The 20,270-nt window shown below is 45.5% G+C and overlaps 1 protein-coding gene and 1 long non-coding RNA gene across 2 annotated transcripts; one reads left to right on the top strand and one right to left on the bottom strand.

The window, feature by feature from the left end:
- Positions 1-5,304: 5,304 nt before the first annotated feature.
- Positions 5,305-7,219, top strand: LOC142913392 (uncharacterized). Its single transcript, XR_012934650.1, has 3 exons — positions 5,305-5,725; positions 6,176-6,270; positions 7,147-7,219. It is a non-coding gene; the product is annotated as an uncharacterized LOC142913392 (long non-coding RNA).
- Positions 7,220-16,234: 9,015 nt separating this feature from the next.
- Positions 16,235-19,934, bottom strand: LOC142913380 (E3 ubiquitin-protein ligase CCNB1IP1-like). Its single transcript, XM_076060922.1, has 3 exons — positions 19,576-19,934; positions 18,370-18,709; positions 16,235-17,796 (listed from the first exon to the last, which is right to left on the bottom strand). The coding sequence occupies exons 1-3, from the start codon at positions 19,870-19,872 to the stop codon at positions 17,588-17,590; spliced, it is 846 nt and encodes a 281-aa protein (XP_075917037.1). The 5' UTR covers positions 19,873-19,934; the 3' UTR covers positions 16,235-17,587.
- Between the last annotated feature and the right edge of the window lie 336 nt (positions 19,935-20,270).

Raw genomic sequence — 20,270 nt, 5'->3', positions numbered from 1 at the left:
GCCAGGTTCAACAGCAACTCTTCAGAACAACAACGCTCTCAACGTTTTGGTGTCGACAAATGAACAAGTATCCAGTTATTGCTAAGAAAGCCCTGGATTTTTTTATACCATTTGTTACAACATATCTTTGTGAGCAATCCTTTTCGAGGATGCTGGACATAAAAACGAAGAAAAGGAACAGACTTTGCTGTGAAAATGACATGAGAGTGGCACTTGCCAAGGTGAAGCCACGCATATCTGAACTGATCTCTCAAAGGCAACAGCAGAAGTCACATTGATTTCCAGGTATGTAATTTGTTGTGAGTTTATGCATTGTGTTGGTTTTATTCTTTGAACAAGGTAATGTTCATGCACGGCTCATTTTGTGTACCAGTAAAAAACATATCTATGTCTTGAATTTGAAAAAAATCACATTTTATTTTTCACTAAAGAGGGGTTCGGTGAATGCGCATATGAAACTGGTGGGGTTCGGTACCTCCAACAAGGTTAAGAACCACTGGTCTAACTATACATTTTCTCTGTGATAAGTCTGTTTTTGGTACTGCAACATTGTCATGCTTGTTGTCAAAGATACTATAGTTTTTTTTTAATTCCTGATGTAACTTTGCTTGGCTTGAGACTGTCAATATTTAAATGTGAGGCATAGTTGCTTTGCATGCAAATAACCACGCTACAAAGTTGTAAAATACCAGCCACATAATCTTTATTCCAATATACAGTGAACAGGTTTGTTTATATCGGTGTTGACTCATTTGTTGTTGATCAGATGAGCCGTATGCCTGAACAGTAACTAAAATAACACTTCATGCTTGAAATTAAACTCGCCTAGAGGCACCATATAATGCATGTGTCAGAAGGAACTGGATGAACTTTTAAACACAGCAATACATATATATTTTTTTCTATAGTATTGTGATAATGTAAGCAAGTCGCATTCTTACGATTAAATGTCAAGATGAAAATACGGTGGGACAGGTAAAGGCTGTTATGTAATGATAGGATAAACGTGTACAGCCCTAATTTAATACACTGCTGGACGAGGGCCTTCTGACACTGCGGGTCACCGAGTTTTTGTTTAACCTTGCACCTTGCTGCTCAGTGTCGGCTGGTGGAAGCATGGAGCAAAGATGGAAGAGCATAGACATTACAACATTGGGTTTTTGCCAAAACTGCTAACTGCTGCCCACCCTGTCGTCGTTACTGCAGCCTATAACAACATGTGAGGGGGGTTGACTATTGTTATACTTTCTCTCTAAGTTATTGTCATTCACATTAAGGACTCCTGCATGCAACCAGATTTTCATAATTCTCTACGCTGCCTGTAACAAAAAAAACATTAATGTCATTACAAAATGACCGATACTCTAGACAGTTAACCTAATAGCAATTGTTTGTACGGCTTTAATTTTACATAATTTCTCGAGCACCATTCTACCAGCCTTTCCCTGAGTATTATACAGCTACATTCGAGTGTATACAATGTATTGCGTTTTTTAGTTATTACCGAGCCTTTTCAGTTTGTAATACCTGTGTAGTGGATTCAACTGAGTCGCAGATATTCTTCGTGGAGGCAACATATTTATTAACACCAACACATAACACAAGGGGTTACTGTCCCTTTACCAGATAACCTATGGTGGTGGACCACCAGGCTAACTACGCTAGTTACCGGGAGTAGCTACAACGGACAGGACCCTCCCTAGCTGGGGTCCTCGTCCACGTGTTGGTGACTTCTTCTTGGACGTAGATCTTCAGATGACGGTAGCAACGCTGAACCTCGGTCCCTGTGCGGACCCAGTTTATATGCTGCTGGGTCGCGGCTGGCCAAGACCACCTTCGAGAAACCTCTTGTTGTTTCTCGGCCCTTCCCTAGGAGCTTACCCTGACACGTGACCACCCCCAAGCCCCCTCCTGAGGCCCCTGTGTAGATCTTACCCGCCACGTGCCTTCCGGGGTCAACCAGAGTGCCATGGCCGAGGGTAACCTCATCCCATGGCTGACACTCCCACACTCCCTCCTGTAGGAGTCAGCACTGCGCGCCACGTGTGGTGCTACTGCGCTATTCCAGCGCTCACCTAGCCCCCCTAGGGCTGGTACTACACCCACCTACGGGGTGTTCGCGATGACGATGCATCGCACGCCGTGCCCCCCTAGGGCTGGTACTACACCCACCTACGGGGTGTTCGCGATGACGATGCATCGCACGCCGTGCCTCGCTAGGGCCGGCACCACACAGTGACATCCGTGATGTTACTACGCCTGTAATAAAATAAATATATGGTGTAGAAATGTTTTGCTCCTTTGCAAAATCTCATGCAAATACATTGTTAAGTCAGTTTAGGTGCATTATATAGTAACGACAATGATAATACATGCACCCTAATACACTCAAAAGTATATTATTCAAGTTATAACAAACAGGTCCTTGCAGGGTGGGCTGGTAGGAACATTGGAATTTTTTTTACACCCAACAGCACGAGATTTCACTTCGTTAAAGTATTGAAAGGGGACGGACGGACACATTAATCTATTGCAGGCTGGTACACTCAGTTTACAACTTCGTTCCTACCAGTATAACACTTCATTTATCTAAACAAGTCTCACCGAGTCTCAAGATCTCAAGAAGACATTTTATGTTTGGCCATTTCCTCATCTTGTAGGTTTGTTTGTGAGAAGAAATCTGAGTACAGGGATAAACTTTGCCTATACCAGCAGGTAACACTTAAATACCCATACATAAAAGTAAACAAAATACTGGGTGTACACTGGGTTTTAAGTTCAGCTGGGTGTCTCACATATGATGATGATTGAATTATCCACCATGTTGGATTTTGGCATACATTGCTGTATTTCAATAGTGGTAACTTTTTATATTTAAAACGTATTATAAGTTAACGTAACTTTTCAATGAAATAGCATCAGAAGTTAGAACGTCCAATTGATATTTATTTTGTCTTGGAGACCCTTACATGTAAGAAAGGCATGAGGATTATCAGGGGCTTTAAATTGGAATTACAATGATTTTAAACTGTAGCAGTTTTAAATTAAAACATGAACAGGTTCAATCCAAGATGAACAACAGTACCAGGCGGCAATCCTTCCTACTTGGCATATCAAAGCCTTGCTGCTATCATCATGTTTATAATTTAGCATTAGAGCTGCAATTGACCTTTTCCAAATAAGAACAGGCATGGGTGTTCAGTAATAACGATACCTAATAATGGAGCATCCAGCCAGGGAGGAGGGTACTGTGTGATAGGTCACTCAATTCAAAATGGAAAGTCGTGACTTAATTTTCCAGTTGACGCTAGACTTAGTTTGTCATCCCCCTGGGATCAATGAAACAATCACACGAGTACCACTTGAGTGAACACTAAGTAGAGAGAGCGGCCTCTCTTAGTTGCATACACTTTCACCATTGAGCAACTTGCTTTGAACCCCCATTCACTTATTGTCAAATATTGCTTTTTGTCCGATAATAAGTTAACTTACCAATAGTAATAGGTTTTTACCCTTTTAGCTGGCACAAAAAATCTGACACCTTTATACAAGGGATCATGTTTGCAATAACCACAACACAAGCAGTCAAAAATGCAAACAAAAAGAAACAACTCTGATAATGATATTGGCACTGTCCTTGAATTTGATTGGTCCACAGCCGAGACGGCTTTTCTTATAGCCTAGTCTCCACTGGTGTTGGACCAGATGACACCATAAGGCGTACAACTCAAAAACAGCGCACCATCAGGGAGTATTGAGAACTCGGGGTAAGCCTTTACATCATGAGACCTTTGCCAGTAACAAGATATAGTAATAGGTTTTTACCCTTTTGGCTGGCACAAAAACTGACACCTTTATTCAAGGCATCATGTTTGCAATGACCACAACACAAGCAGTCAAAATGCAAACAAAAAAGAGACAACTCTGATAATAATATTGGCACTGTCCTTGAATTTGATTGGTCCACAGCCGAGACGGCTTTTCTTAGAGCCTAGTCTCCACTGGTGTTGGACCAGATGACACCATAAGGCGTACAACTCAAAAACAGCGCACCATCAGAGTATTGAGAGCTCGGGGTAAGCCTTTACATCATGAGACCTCCTTTGCCAGTAACATGACATAGTAATAGGTTTTTACCCTTTTAGCTGGCACAAAAAACCTGGCACCTTTATACAATGTTTGCTGTTTCCGGTTGCCAAGAATTGAGACAATCATCCAAACGATTTTGTTTGGCCAATTTATTGCTGCATTGTGACTAATTGTGGATATGCAAAGATTTAATACAAACACACTGCTGAGGGCCTCGCCAAACTATTGCAATCGCTCATGGTCCCGTAACTCGCTCGTGGTCCCGTAACGTACAAATCCACCGAGCACCTGTACGCGAGCTGATTTAATCACTCCATCTCTGAACATCTCTAGGATGCTTTCCAATCCTTGACCATTGGCTGCCATCGCTTCACGTGTCTTGTGCACCTTGGTGATAGCATTACTTTCTAACAAATGGTAAAAAATACCAAATATACGAATAATTTTAGTTCTTGCTTGCAGTGCAGTATACTTTTGCATCACCTTTCCCCGTGTATGTGTGTGTGCGTTGTGTCCGTGTGCATCTGCAGAGCAAGGCGACGGCGGTGGTACAGGTCTTCTTTATAGAGTGAAGGGTTAGAGTTCACAGTTATAATTAGAGGTTGGAGTTTGCCATACGGGCAAGTGTGATACAGTTACGGTTTAGGAGTTAGAGTTACGGTTGTGTATTAGGGTTTGTGTATTAAGGGTTAGTGTTCGGTATGACGGGTTAGGGTTGCCTATCAGGTGTTCGGGTTATGCTTGAGTAATAGTATTTTGATGTTTGGGCGAGGGATATTGCTCAGGTTATTCGATTGCACACAGCGTTGGTGTACGGTGCTATTTCAGGAATATTTTGATATTTTTTCCTGTATTTTCTGTTTGCACAGTCACATAATCACTTTAAGATGTTTTCTTGTTCATGTTTTTTGTTTATTGCGGTTGCACCCGATTCAAGAGCCGAATGGCTCACAGGGCTATACCAAATAAATGAACTATAAACTATGAACTATGATTGGTTGACCTATGAATAGAGTACCCGTTATGCTCCTGATTTCATCAGGTCTCAGAAGCTAAGCAGGGTCTAGCTTGGGGAGTGATTGGATGTCCTAGCATTGGGTGGCCACCACGTGCTATAAATGGTGTAATAGCCATTGTGAGCATTGGAGGGCAGTGTAGAAATATATTTTCTTTTGCAGTCTCCCCGACCTTCACCAACCCACACTGACTAGCGTTTTAAAGTATGGTTACATAACCCTCATCATCCATGAGGCATTGAGAGGCCTTTATCAGCCAGTGGATTAATACAAATGGGTTCTACATGAACATGGTTAAGTCTGACGATTATGTTCAATGGAATAGTGGATTGGAATAAACATGTGTGAGTGGGTCAGTGAATGAGTGAGTGAGCGGGTGCACAAGTGAGTGAGTTGGCAGTAAGCAAGTAAATGAAGGGGCTTGTAAATCAACATGCACAAGAGCGAGTGAACTGGTACTGTGAGTGGGAAATGGTAATCATTGAGAGGATGAGTGATTCGTTGAGTTGATAAATTTGATCCTTGTTCCAACCCCTCCAGGCCACCACCATCAAACAGACACAACACCGACACCATGGACAGACAACTTAAGTGGGCTGATATCTTGGAGCACTATGAGAGTAAGTTACATATACCTACATAAAATAGTTTGTTAGAATCAGAATATTTATATATTCTGGAGGATTCTGATGAGCTATAAACTTACTTTTCACAAATTACTACGAAATGCAGAGGAGAACTCCCTAATAATGACATTCAGTAGAACTGGCTTGGTGGGTAAGGGATTAGACACTGATCCAGCATGGCAGAGAATGTTGATTAAGCTCTGGGTTTCAGCAACCTATAATTATACTAGGGTCTCAAGTTTATGGAATGAATTATCTCAACATGCTCACAAAAATATGACATGTAAAGTGTTAATGCCATGTGATGAATATTTCTCAATAGCAGGGCCTGTAGTGTGATAAGAGGTAACTAGAGGGATCTCAGAATGAGTTCTGTGAAATCTCCATGTGCTTCGTTCTCTAATCCATTACTCATCCTTTGAATGAAATGTCTGTGCTCCGTAGCCCGGAAGTCGCAGCTCCAAACGACTACGTGGGGGGACATTATGGACAGAGTTGACCCTTTCCCGAACCAAGGTGACAACAATGGCGACCAAAAGGTGTGTATGTGATCGGTGAGGGTCAAAGACACCATCTCTACATGATAGCACACCATGCCACCACACGATCAAACTACAACATGACTACACATCACATCAAGCCATTTCTCCACACCACCTTTCCCATCATACCACCCCAACATCTAGTCAATAACCCATCATAGAACCTCACCATGTGTCTACACCATCACATGACACCATCTCTCCATAACATTCCAACACATCACATCTAAATACCACCACATCATCTCCTGACATCACCCCATCTTGCCACCATGTCATGCCATATTCCACTTGTGCATGCACATAAATTGGCCTTTTTTTCAGGCAGTGACGCGACCTCAGTCTGTGAGCTCATTGGAAGGTGCTATTCCAGTTGCCCACTATGAGCGCTGCTTTTAGATTTTTCTAGCTTATGGGCAGCTAGATCCTTACAATGGAACATTCTCTGGCACCTATTGCCCGTGATGAATGTTGATAACAATCGCCATTAAATTATCGCAGTTGATCAAGGCCTCAATGGGGTTCATGAGGTCTGTGGGGTCGATAGGTGTCTGTGGGAATATATGAGGGTGTAACATGTATCATTAGTTTGTAGGGTTTAGGTGAATTAGGGGTTAGGGCTACATTAATTCTGTGTTCAAAAGTACTGATTGGTAAAGGTTTGTTTTAACATCGGGTGATTGTGTATATGTATGTGTGTGCTCAGCATATTTGCATGAGTCAATATGCATGTTTGCGTCCATGCATAGGTGTGTGAGTATGCATTTGTGTATGGGTGGAAATGCATGTTTGCGTGCGTGTGAGTATGATTTTGTGCATGTGTGTGCATGTCTGAATGTTCCTGTGCTTATCGTTGCGCATATGTACGAATAGAAGCAGCTCAAGTGTAGGCGCCCCAAGAACCAGAGGAGCATTCGGGAGGTGAATAACCTCGGCGAGGTGAAGCGTCTCGAGGAAGAGAAGCACCTTGCAGAGGAGAAGCACCTTGCAGAGGAGAAGCACCTTGCAGAGGAGAAGCACCTTGCAGAGGAGAAGCACCTTGGAGAGGAGAAGCACCTTGCAGAGGAGAAGCACCTTGCAGAGGAGAAGCACCTTGCAGAGGAGAAGCAGCTTGCAGAGGAGAAGCGGCTTGCAGAGGAGCGGCTCGAGGAAGTGAAGCGCTTAGTGGAAAAGCGCCTCAAAGATGTGAACCAACTCATGGAGAAGCGCCTCGATCAGTTAAAGCATTTCATGGAAGTGAAACGTCTCGAGGAGGAGAAGCGCATCACCAAATTGAAGCACCACTGCCTCTGGACCACGGCCACCAGCACCACCACCAGCACCACCACCAGCACCGCCACCAGGACCACCACCAGCACCGCCACCAGCACCACCGCCAGCACCACCGCCAGCACCACCACCAGCACCACCGCCAGCACCACCGCCAGCACCACCGCCAGCACCACCGCCAGTACCGCCGCCAGCACCACCACCAGCACCACCACCAGCTGCGTGTGTCCTGTGTGTATTTATTTTTATTATTATTGTTTACGCAGGATAAGCATCACTGAGTCTCAAGACCTTTTTTCAGCAGGGTCCTGCCAAGTTTTGTTAGTAATCGGGAACAAAATGACTGTTTTGATTTAAAGCTTTCGTGACTGCAGTAATTCATATTCTTAGTTCTTTCGGTAAAGTCACGTTGAAGGGAAACAACAAAAAATAATAAAATATATATAAAACAATAAAAAAAATCGTCTCCCCCCTCCTCTTTTCAGAACATAGATGGACTAGTCCTAAATAAACTGCCAAATCTCTGCGCGTGGCGCTAACGTTTTTTTTTATAAATAAATAAATGCACCGTTTAAAAATACATTTATGCAAACCAACACACCTGAAGACGACCATTTGTGTTATGGTCGAAACGTCGTGAGAATTTTTATTGTTTTATATATATTTTATTATTTTGTTGTTGTTTCCCTTCAACGTGACTTTACCGAAAGGACTAAGAATATAAAAATGACTGTTGTTTGCGATCCCAATTGAGTGATTTGCATTGCTTATGTGGGTTCAGTTATGGGGAGAAAGCTGCAGAGCCCACCCAGAACTAGGGGGAGAGAACAAACTCCGCACAGAGAAAGTGGCCCAAGTTGGGAATCGAACCCAGATCCCTCTAGTTATGAGGCAAAGATGTTCCAGCTCTGCCACCCGCACAAACACACAGACAATGCAAACCCCACATGTACATTCGGCGATAGAAATGTTCTCCATAATTGGTTTCTGGGTGAGATCACGTAACAATGCGGTCATACATTCACCATGTAACCCTACATCCACTATATTGTTGCCAGACTAATGCCCGCTTCCTGGCCAACTACCAAGTGTATTTTTACTGCACAAGGATAGCTGCCATTGGGAGGAGGGGGGTGTCCCCTTTCAAATGCATTGAGACGAGAAATGCAAGATGTGAGTGGCTCATCACGTGTAAAGCGCTCTGAGATGACATCAAAGTCAAAGGGGGCAACTTAGTCGACCACGAATCACCATAGATATTTTTTCCACAATCGTGCATGCGTGAAGCGGGCCAGCGATAGCGGGTTCATCACTCACTGCTTACAGTTCAGCTCTGGTGTCCTGCCCTGGGTATTACTGCTGCTGCGTAAACCACAAAGACACGCACACCCTCTCCTTCGTAGCAGACGTTAAAAATCTCCCCTGATGTCATTGGAAATGAGTATGCCATTGTGTGCCAGGGATCAATTATAATACACATATACAAATGTCACTGCAAGTTATTCAATTGGATTTACACAGAAATGCCAGCCACTACTGTGAAACTACAACAGTCTGTGTTAGATTCAGCAGCACCTTTCTTCGTGCTAGCCTTGCATTGAGAGAATGACAGCTGCAATGCCAAGCGTACTCACTGATTGTGATGTTTTGTGTGGTTATTAAATTCGAATTAATCCGCCACACAGTCCACCTACAGATTGTAAGGAGACGACTGCGATGTCTGCCGTAGCAGGAAGGTTGAACGGTGTCATGCGCGTCTCTTCACAGAGCGGAGCCAGCGCAGCAATCCTCGCAGGCCGTTGAAGAGGAGAGAGAGGTTGTGGAGAAGAAGATGAAAGAGGAAGTGAAGGAGGAGGTGAAAGAGGAAATGGAGAAGGTGGAGAGGGAGTTGGAGAAGACATGAGGAGATGGCGGTGGAGGACGAAGAGGACGACAAGGAGATGGAGGAGAAGATGGCTGTGGAGGAGGAAAAGGAGAAGATGGTGGTGGTGTTGGAAGAGATGGTGATGCAGGAGGTCGAAAAGACGGAGAAAGAGAAGACGGAGGAGACAGAGGAGGCGACGGGGAAGGAGACAGAGGATGAGACAGAGGAGGAGACAGAGTGGCAGGAGGCGGTGGTAGTGCAGGAACGAAAGGGCCTGGCTCGTGTGGCGAACGCGATCCGCGCGCTCTTCCGCAGCATGATGCTGTTTGGTTGCGGCCGGTCGACCGCAGAGTTGGGGTGATGGAGGTGCCACTGGGACCGCAGCCGGGGAAGGAAACTGAGCAGCAGATGCCAGGACTGCACTGGACACTGACTGCTGCCAACAGACTAACTCTGTTAAGAGTTAGGATCAATCCAATGCATTATGTAATAATTATCATTGTTGTTTTTATTATAAACTTTATGACATGAACCTATGAGGAAACAATGTAACTTTGCATTGCTTGTGAGCGCTGCCTGGTGTTGAGCCTTTTCAAAAATTGATATTAACAATAATATTTGCATATTCTTAGTTGCAAACCAACACACCTGAAGATGACCGTTTGAGTTATGGTCGAAACGTCGTGAGAATTTTTTATTGTTTTATATATATTTTATTATTTTGTTGTTTCTCTTCAACGTGACTTTACCGAAAAAACTAAGAATATGAATTACTGCAGTCACGAAAGCTTTAAATCAAAAAATATTTGCGTTATATATAATATTTTTTTTAACAAACAAAAAAAATAATCAATAAAACTCGTAAGCCAGGCACACGAAAAACCAGATGTCGATCATAAACAGACCATTAAAAAATAAAGAAATAATAAAACTCTCGAGGCGAGGATGTTAGCAGCTATCTGCGAAGATCTCCAGATGAACAAGAGTTTGATGTGCCCTAAGGGAGGTCACGCAGAGGGAAGCCCTCCGCAAGCCAGAAACGAGGACGCCCACGGGTTAAACCATATATATTTTTTCCTTTGTCATTAAAACAACGGTTCAAATTTAAAATGCAATAACAAGAATAAGCTAAAGTTAGCGGTCCTCGCGCTCACTCCAATCAAGACCAGGCCACCAGATATATCAGTGAATTATTATCCAATAATTAATTCGCTTTCTTTGGTTCTTTCGGTAAAGTCACGTAGAATGAGAATAAAATAATAAATTGATAAAATAAAATAACACAATAATATTCTCACGACGTTTCGGCCACAACACAAGCGGCCTTCATCAGGTGAAGGGACGAGACTGTCTGGTAGGACAGCGCTGGAGTGAAAGAGCCACGTTCAGATCACGGCCTTTAAGCTGTGTGAGAGGAACAAAGCGCTTTGACAAAGGAATTAGCATATCATTTAGCATTGAAATGGCTGAATGATTAGCTTGTGTTATTTTATTTTATCAATTTATTATTTTATTCTCATTCTACGTGACTTTACCGAAAGAACCAAAGAAGATGAATCATTGCAGTCACGAAAGCTTTAAATCGAAATTTAACCGCCTCTACGGGGAGGGATTCCACACATCCTTAAGATCATTCAACAGACTCCGGGATAAGAAGGCTCAACTAATCGAGTCTCTTACCTTTCTGAAGAGATGCCGCGACTCTAAGCTGTCTCTCTCCCTCTCCTCTGTTCCGACCATGGACGAACTCGTCCGTCTGAACGGGGCCCGTAGCTATCCGTGGTGCTAAAGTTGAGGGTAAGAATCCACCCATTTTTTCGCCATATAGCATTGTGATATATAACGACTTATTGTTGGTAGCTTAGCTGATTGGAGAATATAGAGTTTATTGATAACATTAAGGTAATTTATATTTTAGTTTTTTATTGGTTCACTATATAGTACTGTGAATAGCTCAGATGTGTAGGCCTTGACTTCAACATAGTCATTTCTGTGACCAGTCACTAGCTAATCACTCAGTTATTTCAATGCTAAATTCGCCTAGTTATTTCAATGCTAAATTCTCCTGTTTGATTTGTACTAAGTGCCTCGGTGAATGTGTATGCTCTGACTTTAACGTAGCTATTTCTGTGAGCAGTTACAAGCTAATCACTCAGCTATTTCAATGCTAAATTCTATGCTAATTCCATTGTCAAGGGGTGCCTCTGCGGATGTGTATGCTTTAACTTAGCTATTTCAATGCTAAATTCTATGCTAATTCCTTTAACAAGGGGTGCCTCTGCGGATGTGTATGCTTTAACTTTTAACATAGCTATTTCTGTGACCAGTCACAAGCTAATCATTCAGCCATTTCAATGCTAAATTATATGCTAATTCCTTTGTCAAGGCACTTTGTTCCTCTCACACAGTTTAAAGGCCATGATCTGAACGTGGCTCTTTCACTCCAGCGCTGTCCTACCAGACAGTCTCGTCCCTTCACCTGATGAAGGCCGCTTGTGTTGTGGCCGAAACGTCGTGAGAATATTATTGTGTTATTTTATTTTATCAATTTATTATTTTATTCTCATTCTACGTGACTTTACCGAAAGAACCAAAGAAGATGAATCATTGCAGTCACGAAAGCTTTAAATCGAAATTAATTCGCTATCAAATGATTTTCACCTTTAATACTTTTACTGTTAAAACAAAGCTTGGAGACAAAATACCGAGTCACATCAAAGGTTATCGAGAAGGAATGAGGCGAACAGGCAAACTTACGAAAGAGTTTAAACAATATCCCAAGCAACCCCGACAACCTTTGTCTCTCTCACAGCGCGGAGAAGCAGGAATTACACCTTATCACAAGGGGCCATCTGGAAAAGCCAGCCGGGTTTGATGAGGAGACACACCCCACCCCACACACGGCAACCAGGCAAACAAAGTTTTAAAGAAAATTGCAATATAACATTAATAATAACGTGTTAACCTTAAACGATATTCCATTATAGAACCTTACAGAACCAAGGGATATGGATTCCAACAATCTGGAAACGGACCTCTTAAACTCAGGATGAAAATTATTTTTCTTTCTAATAACTCCATCATATCAATGCGAACCTCGGTAACCCGAGAGGGGTGTCGGGAGGACGTAGTTACAAACACGAGTCTTGGCGAACATGGGACCAAATTGTATTTGAGAAATATAAAGTCGAAAGTATAAAGAGATAGGTACTCCCGACCACCTTTGTCTCTCCCGAAGAGCGCGAGAGAGGAATTTCACGCCAGGGCAAACAGATCGTTATCGCAGGAGCCATCTGTACACACACGAACTCACACACACAGACCCCGCCCCCCCCCCCCCCCCTTTTCCACTGCGCAGAGAGAATTGTCTTTGAATATAACGGTCAGCCGCATTTTCAAAAGTCAGTGAAGTGAAGCAGCGAGTCAAGACAGATCAGCGAGTCAAGACGTCCACAGGACGAGCAGTCGCATGGAGCGGCTGGCTCCGAGCCTCGCTGAGTAGCGAGGATCGCCGAGTCGCGATGTATCAACAAAAGTGAGTCATACAGCAGTGGAGGAAACCTGCTGTCAGCGAACCAGCACGGGCGCGTTCGCGCATCTTCAAGGAGAAAGAGCGTGACCAGCAACGCCAAGCAAGAGCGTGCAGCAGCTCAGCCAGCAGTAGAGAGAAACTGCTATCAGCGAACCAGCACGGGTGCGTTCGCGCATCTTCAAGGAGAGGGAGCGCGCGCCACCAGCGTGCCATCAGCACCAGCATCAGCACCAGCGCGTGCCAACAGCGCGCCACCAGCGTGCCACCAGCACCAGCGCGTGCCAACAGCGTGCCACCAGCGTGCTACAGCGCACAACTTCGCGTCACCAGGGCTGAGAGGGAAGCGGCCCCGCACTCAACACCCATCGGCGCGACGACGGCGAGCGTCGTGCTGACTCTTCCAGCCAGCAGTGGACAGAAACTGGCAGTCGTTCGTATGCCCCTCCCCCACACTCCCTCCTCACTCCCCCACCGCTACACAATGAACAAACATTTTTTTTGACAATGAAATCAACCTAGGCTTTTGCTCAACGCAAGAAATCAACAACCCTCCCATTAAACATACAAGACTCATGATAACTGCGTCAACTATTAGCTGATAACGAAAACATCGCCACCCATTGAGTTACATTGATGAGGCAATCAGAATTATTTCAGTCGAACGCTTTAATTGCATAATCGTTGATGAATCAATGAACAAACATCGCCGTGGTACTGTGCTGACGATTTCAAGCATAATAATTTCGCATATCAGAATGTGTTAAGGATTGGATACGAATCAAAGACCGAGTGCCGTGTTGTGTAATCATTCAAGAATACGAGTTTGCATATTATAAGGTTAAGGTTTTGATAGAATAGTTCGCTTGTTTTTAATCCCTCTCTCAACAACCGATCGATTGCGTTACGCGTCGGGGATTAACCACAGGTGCCGCTATCGGGGTGAAACAACGCAATCGTGATGGTATCATGTTAACGCTGTGTTGAAATTCCAACATCCCGAGATTGAGTTTTCATATTATCCAAAAATTAAAGTTAGCTAGAAAATAAAATTGATCAAAGCAGAAGGTTTGTGTGTGATTCTTCCTGAAATTCTGCATAATATTGTTCTGCGTATGAGATCTGAATCCTGGGGACCTATCATAAGCACACTATCACCACACATAATCCATAACACACATAATTCATAATGTTCAATCGAGAGTAATCGTATCCTTATCGATAATACGGAATTAAAGAGCAGAGTCGAATCGACTCTCTCTCATTCACGCTCACAACGCCTGCGTCACTGCATACGATTAATTGCGTCATTCCAATTCATAACACAATCCTCGTCACCGAGGCTCGACCTGATAATCCATAACGACCTGCATTATCATAACCACGCCCACTCGCATAAATTAATACGATTATCTCTCGAATCAGCATAATTTATGGGCATAATTACACTGATTAACATAATTTAGGATAAATTATGCAAATTTCATTTAATTTCATTATTTTCATCAATTTTCATAACACCTATATATACAACAGACGGGCAAAGTGCGTGTAATTCGGAGACGGACAAAGGCATCTCGGGGATCACAGATAGCGTGGTGGTGATGGCTATGCTGTACGTAGCCTCTAATCCAGCACCGCAGAGGCAGTGAGGGTGGCTGGACCCGCACACGTTTTGCGAAAATCCCTTCCCATGGACGTCGAGGAGGTGCCACTCCCCGGCACGCCGGAAGAAGGCAGTACAGCAAAGTGCAGACTAAATATTGTAGGTCCCTTCTGTATGCGTGAATGTTGAACTTCTTTTGCACGGTACGGAGCCAATTGTGCTAATTGGAGGTATCAACACTCATTAACTTAATTTGCAGAGGACTGCAGAGCTTGGCTAATTGTTGGTGTTGGCTCACAGCCTGTATGCCTGAGGTTCCTCAGTGATGGTGAGATGCAATTTGCAATGAATGATGACGCGATATGAAACTAAACATGAGTATGATCAATAGGTGATGTTTTAGTGCGTTAAACGGTGGCTGGATCACACACACTCAGAGGTTCTGATTTGTAATCATGTTGAAAAGCGTGTTACTAAATTTCTGCTAGTAGATGAAGGCGCTATTTTAGTCAGTATTGGCGACGTAATGCGGGTTAAAGCTTCCACACCAATTGGAGGCTTTGGAAGATAAGCCTATAGAGGTGTTTCAAGATAACATGCCATGTTACTTTCATGCAGTAGAGAAGCAGCAGCTCGCCTGCGTTTAAGTGACTCGGTACAATGGTGAGCACAATGCTTGATAAGTAGGGACGTGCTCACCCAGCCATGGATAGAACTAAATATTGAAGCAATTCTGCTGGAGCTATTCTTTTGTTGGCGGCAGGCTATCTATCTGTAATACCCAATTCTGACGTGGCATTGTGTATGCCACTCACCCCTTCATGTGCCATGCCGGCCTGTTAAGGCTATATGGGGATCTTTGTGTTTGTGGAGAGAGTGAAGAGTTTTCCATACCTGGGCAGTGTGCTCGTGACCAGCTCCGGTTTGACAACAGAGGTCTCATTCCGAATCAGTCAAGCGGCATTAACTTTTCATCAGTTGCGTAAAGCTACCTGGTCTGTCACTCCACATGAAGCTTCGGGTCTTCTCGGCCACAGTCATGCCCTCCCTTCTCTACGCTTGCAAAATGTAAACCCCCCGAATGGTAAATCTTCCCTGGTTAGAAACATTTAGGCTGGCCTGCCTAAGATCCATCCTGGGTTTAACCAGGCTGGATTGTGTGAGGAGCTCACAGATCTTTGAAAGATCTGGACAAAATCCCATCGGTGAGCTCCTCTGGCAGGCAAGGTTGCATTAGTTGGGTCATGTAGCCCACATGCCTAAACAGCTTTTGTTCGGCCAGATAGAGGGGGCTAAACGAGCACGGCACGAGCTAGAGAAGAGATGGAGTGATGTGGTACAAGAGGATGTGGAGCTGAGTGGACTGGTACCAGTGGTGTCTAGATCGGCCTAATTGGAGGAGGCTCGTGAATGCTGCTGCTGGGCAGTTGGGTGGCTGAAGCACAGCAATTTGGCACAGTACGGGGCACAGGTGGTGCATCGGCCATTCATTTCAGTCAGTGGACCCCTGGCACCTGGGTCTGCCCCATAACCTCCTACCAGCGGGCCTTCGACACTTCACGTGGCCTCAACATGCACATAGCCTGGCACAAGCGACGTGGTGAGGTCACTGCCACTTAGTGGCGAATGGCGGTTGTTGTGTCGACCTGTATGGGTGGTCTGTGTAATGTAAAGGAAGGGTTGTTGGCTGCCGCAAAGTCCTAAACTTTTTAATGAAAAACAAATGGAACAGGTTCCCTCTTGTGAACAGCACTTACTCCAACACAGCATCGAGAAAAAACGCGCACCACGGTAACTCCCGGGTCGGCCGCAGCGAGATTCTAAACGGCAAACCCCTCTGTGCCGTCACGAGCGCCGCCACCACCGGCCTGTCCCCCCTCCCCCGAACGCCAACGACGACACCCGGCAACCTACCCGCCGGAAAAAAATTCACGGTGCTCAAGCGGTAAATGTCGTGGGTTTACTCTCCAGCACGCAAAGCGGCGGGGTCGAAAGTGGTCGCTCATCGGCCACGGTTTATAGCAGCAGCTGTCAGAGTCAGGATCGAACCCACGACCTCCTGTAGACCAGGCGAGGTAGTTAACATCTCATAGCCACTGTGGTGATGATGATGATGAGAGAGTGAGAGAGACGCAAGCTCCAAATATACGGCAGCAGCTGTCAGAATTGGGATCGCACCTACAACCTCCTGTAGGGCTGCACGGATTCCTCCAGTACAGACAAAAGTTTCTGATGGATGTGAAAGTGACGTAACCCTGCGAGCCCCACCCGGCACGGCCAATGGGAGACGTTTGTCACTTGAACGGAGTGCGGTCGTTTAGTTACTGCCGCTGGTGGTGATCACCAAGCGGGACGTCAAACTCCACTGTCAACGTTGTGGGTTTGCTCTCCCAGAACACAATTGGTGTGCGCTAAAGTAGTAACGAATTGAAACTATTAAACTCAACAAATTTATTTTTCATTTCACCAGGCGAGGACCCACCGACCTACGCAGCTATTTTCACAAGCGAACCGGCCGTCACAAACGATGGCTCAATGACGCGGCGTTGTCGTCGTGCGTGAAAATCTCCAGCGAGCGGCTCTCCGAACACAACTGACGGGGGCGATGAGCCACGCGCTCGCACGCGTGGACCCCGTGACGCTTGTGCACGACGCGGTTTTTTTGCATTTGTTTGTCGCTGTAACGTTTTTACCCCGGTGCCCCCGACCACAAGTCTGTGGGAAAAGAGCTTCACAGCTTGTCGGATTCCTACCTCCAGCGTAAATAAATATTTCCGATTCAGATTCCGTTTGCGCTCAGAGGAGGCAATCGACTGGCGGTAACGACGAGAGGCTCCTGCCAAGCGCCACAGGGAGTAGGCAGATGACCTGCGGGCAGCGTTAAGACCACAGGAATCTGATGCGCGGTGAGGCCAGTGGGCGAGGTCCTTTCTGCGTCGTTTTTTTTCCCCACGAGTTTTTTTTTTGGGGAACCCCTTGCGACCGCATTGGAGGGCGGGGAGGCGGGCGCGAAGGGAAGGACTCTCGCGTTGTTACCGGGGGGAGGTCACTTCCTGGCTCCGGTCACCGCGGCTTTGGCGGGGAAGCGGAGGAAGCCGTCGGAGTGCGGCGACCTGCCCGGGGGGCTGCCGTTGAAAAACAACGGCCTCGGCGCAAACTCCGCCTCCTCGGGGCGGCAACGCGGAGGCGTTTTCATCATCCAGCTCCACGCGTTTCCCTCCGCGCCTTGCGACATTCGCGGGGTCGACGTCGCTGCTACCAGGGGGCGGGGGGGGGGTGGGGGAAAAAATTACATTACGTACAAAACGTCACCGTATGAACCTATCCCCATTTTCCCTGCTTGGTCGGTTCCTAACAAAGTTCAAACATATCATTATCAGAGTTGTTTCTTTTCGTTTGCATTTTTGACTGCTTGTGTTGTGGTTATTGCAAACATGATCCCATGTATAAAGGTGTCAGTTTTTATTGTGCCAGCCAAAAGGGTAAAAACCTATTCCTATATCTTGTTACTGGGCAAAGGAGGTCTCATAATGTAAAGGCTTACCTCGAGCCCTCAATACTCCCTGATGGTGCGCTGTTTTTGAGTTGTACGCCTTTTGGCGTCTTCTGGTCCAACACCAGTGGAGACTAGGCTCTAAGAAAAGCCATCTCGGGTGTGGACCAATCAAATTCAAGGACAGTGCATATTATTATCAGAGTTGTCTCTTTTGTTTGCATTTTGACTGCTTGTGTTGTGGTTATTGCAAACATGATGCCTTGAATAAAGGTGTCAGTTTTTGTGCCAGCTAAAAGGGTAAAAACCTATTACTAAAGTTCAAACGGCCCTACCGAATCTCACTATGAATGGCGAGGACGCCGCGCCGTTCGGAGCCTCCTCCTCCTCAGCGCGTCTCCCCTCGTCGATAGCGGAGGATCGCAGGCGGAGGCGATCGTACGAGACCTGCAGTTTCTTCTGCTCCCGGTCCCTCTCCAGCAGTTTCTCGGCAGCCTCGTTGTACCTCTTCTTGAACTTGGCCAGCTCGCTCTTGGCAAGCGAGAACTGCCGCTTCAGAGTGGCGACCTCCGTGACCTTGTTCTGGATCTCCTGCTTGAAGCGGTCCTCAGACTGCACCCTGAGCCTCTTTGATTTCGCGGCCAAGTGTTCCTGATACAGTCTCTCCTGGTGCACCTGCGAGATGGAAAATTTGATTAAACGTATTTTTAATCGGTTAAAGAGCCGTACGCGCAAGGGGACTTACATGTAGAAGAATAACTCGGTTAGCGAAGCCTCTGGGAATGACGAAGCTCCAAAAAAAAATCGAAAGAATGAAAAACAAATATTCATAATTTTCAATTTAAAGCTTTCGTGACTGCAGGGATTCATGTTCTGGGTTCTTTCGGTAAAGTCACCACGTAGAATTGAGATAAAAAAATAACATAATTTATTCTGTAATAAAAATTAAAATAATAATAACATAATAAATTCTGTTATTATTTTTATTATTTTATCTCCATTCTACGTGACTTTACCGAAAGAACCCAGCAGGAGAAAAATATTCATAAATCACGCAAATTAATTCAAGAGTGACATCTTAAACGCTGTACATGTTCTAAGTAGTGCCACCGATAATAGACGGACTAAATATTAACTGCGTCATTCCAATGGTGCTCGCTAAATAAAGAAGTGGCTCCAAGTCTTTTTGTCTCCGAGTTAGTCACTACTTATGTTTGGAGTTTGCACGTTCTCCCAGTGGCCGTGTGGATTTTCTCCAGGTCCTCTGGTTTTTCCCTCCCAATGTTTAGAAACGACATCTAACGCGTTTTAGAGTATTTGACTGCTGTAAATTTCCACGTGATGATAACAGCCGCTTGGGTTTGGCTATCATTCGTGATGGCCAGGTCGCTTCTGCAAAAAAAAGAGGTTACGTAGCTCAGTGGGACTTTATCCGCTAAAATATAAAACATTTCAGTTTGTTACTTTTTAAAAATAATTTTTATTTTTAAAAAGTAACAAACTGAAATATTTTTAAAAAGTCACCGATCCGTCGCCGATACCTGAAAGATCCAGAATGAAAGCGCCCGCGAACATATCTCCTGGATGACGTCCGGCCCTAGGCCCGCCAGCACCATGGACTTGTGCTCCTCGGGGGGGTTCAAGCAGACCCGCACCACATCCAGGATGCCGCGCGGCAAGGCGCCGCACGCCGGGCAGGCGGCCGCCCCCATCTTGAACTTGCGTTCGCCGTCCTCGTCGCAAAAGAGGTGCGAGCAGGAGGTGACCCAGGCGAAGTCGCCAACAATGCGCCGGCACTTCCTCAAGTTGCACAGCAGAATTTCTTCGTGCGCCGACATTTCCTCCCCGCCTGACCACTGGCCCCGGGGGGGCCGCCAGTTCTTCTGTTCCCAGTCGCCGCCGTTCTGGTTGAGGGAAACGAATCGCGGGTGGAACACGTTTTCGCATGGAGCGCGCGAAATGCGTTCGCGTTTATTTTTTGCGAGCTCCTGCCATTTACTGACCGGCTGAGAGCTCCAGAGAGAGCGCCGGGGTGCGTGCTCGTTCGTTAAGGGCGGCGAGAGATCTTGGTCAGCGTAATGACGGAAGCAAGTGAGGTAAAGTACGATGGCGAAGCAAACAGAAATCAGTTGGGAGAGCGACGGTTTTAGAGGCTAAATTGCTGAGCAGGGGGAGTGTTCTGACCTGCGGTTTGGTGAGTGGGTGGATGAGTTTGTGGGTGAGTGAGCGAACTTGT

This window comes from Petromyzon marinus, unplaced genomic scaffold (assembly GCF_048934315.1).
Source record: "Petromyzon marinus isolate PM22_M1 ecotype Great Lakes invasive population unplaced genomic scaffold, UKy_Petmar_22M1.pri1.0 PM_G_Scaffold_25, whole genome shotgun sequence".
In the NCBI taxonomy this organism is placed as follows: domain Eukaryota; kingdom Metazoa; phylum Chordata; class Hyperoartia; order Petromyzontiformes; family Petromyzontidae; genus Petromyzon; species Petromyzon marinus.
The sequence above is the reverse complement of the archived record's forward strand: the minus strand, read 5'-3'. Positions and strand labels throughout refer to the sequence as shown.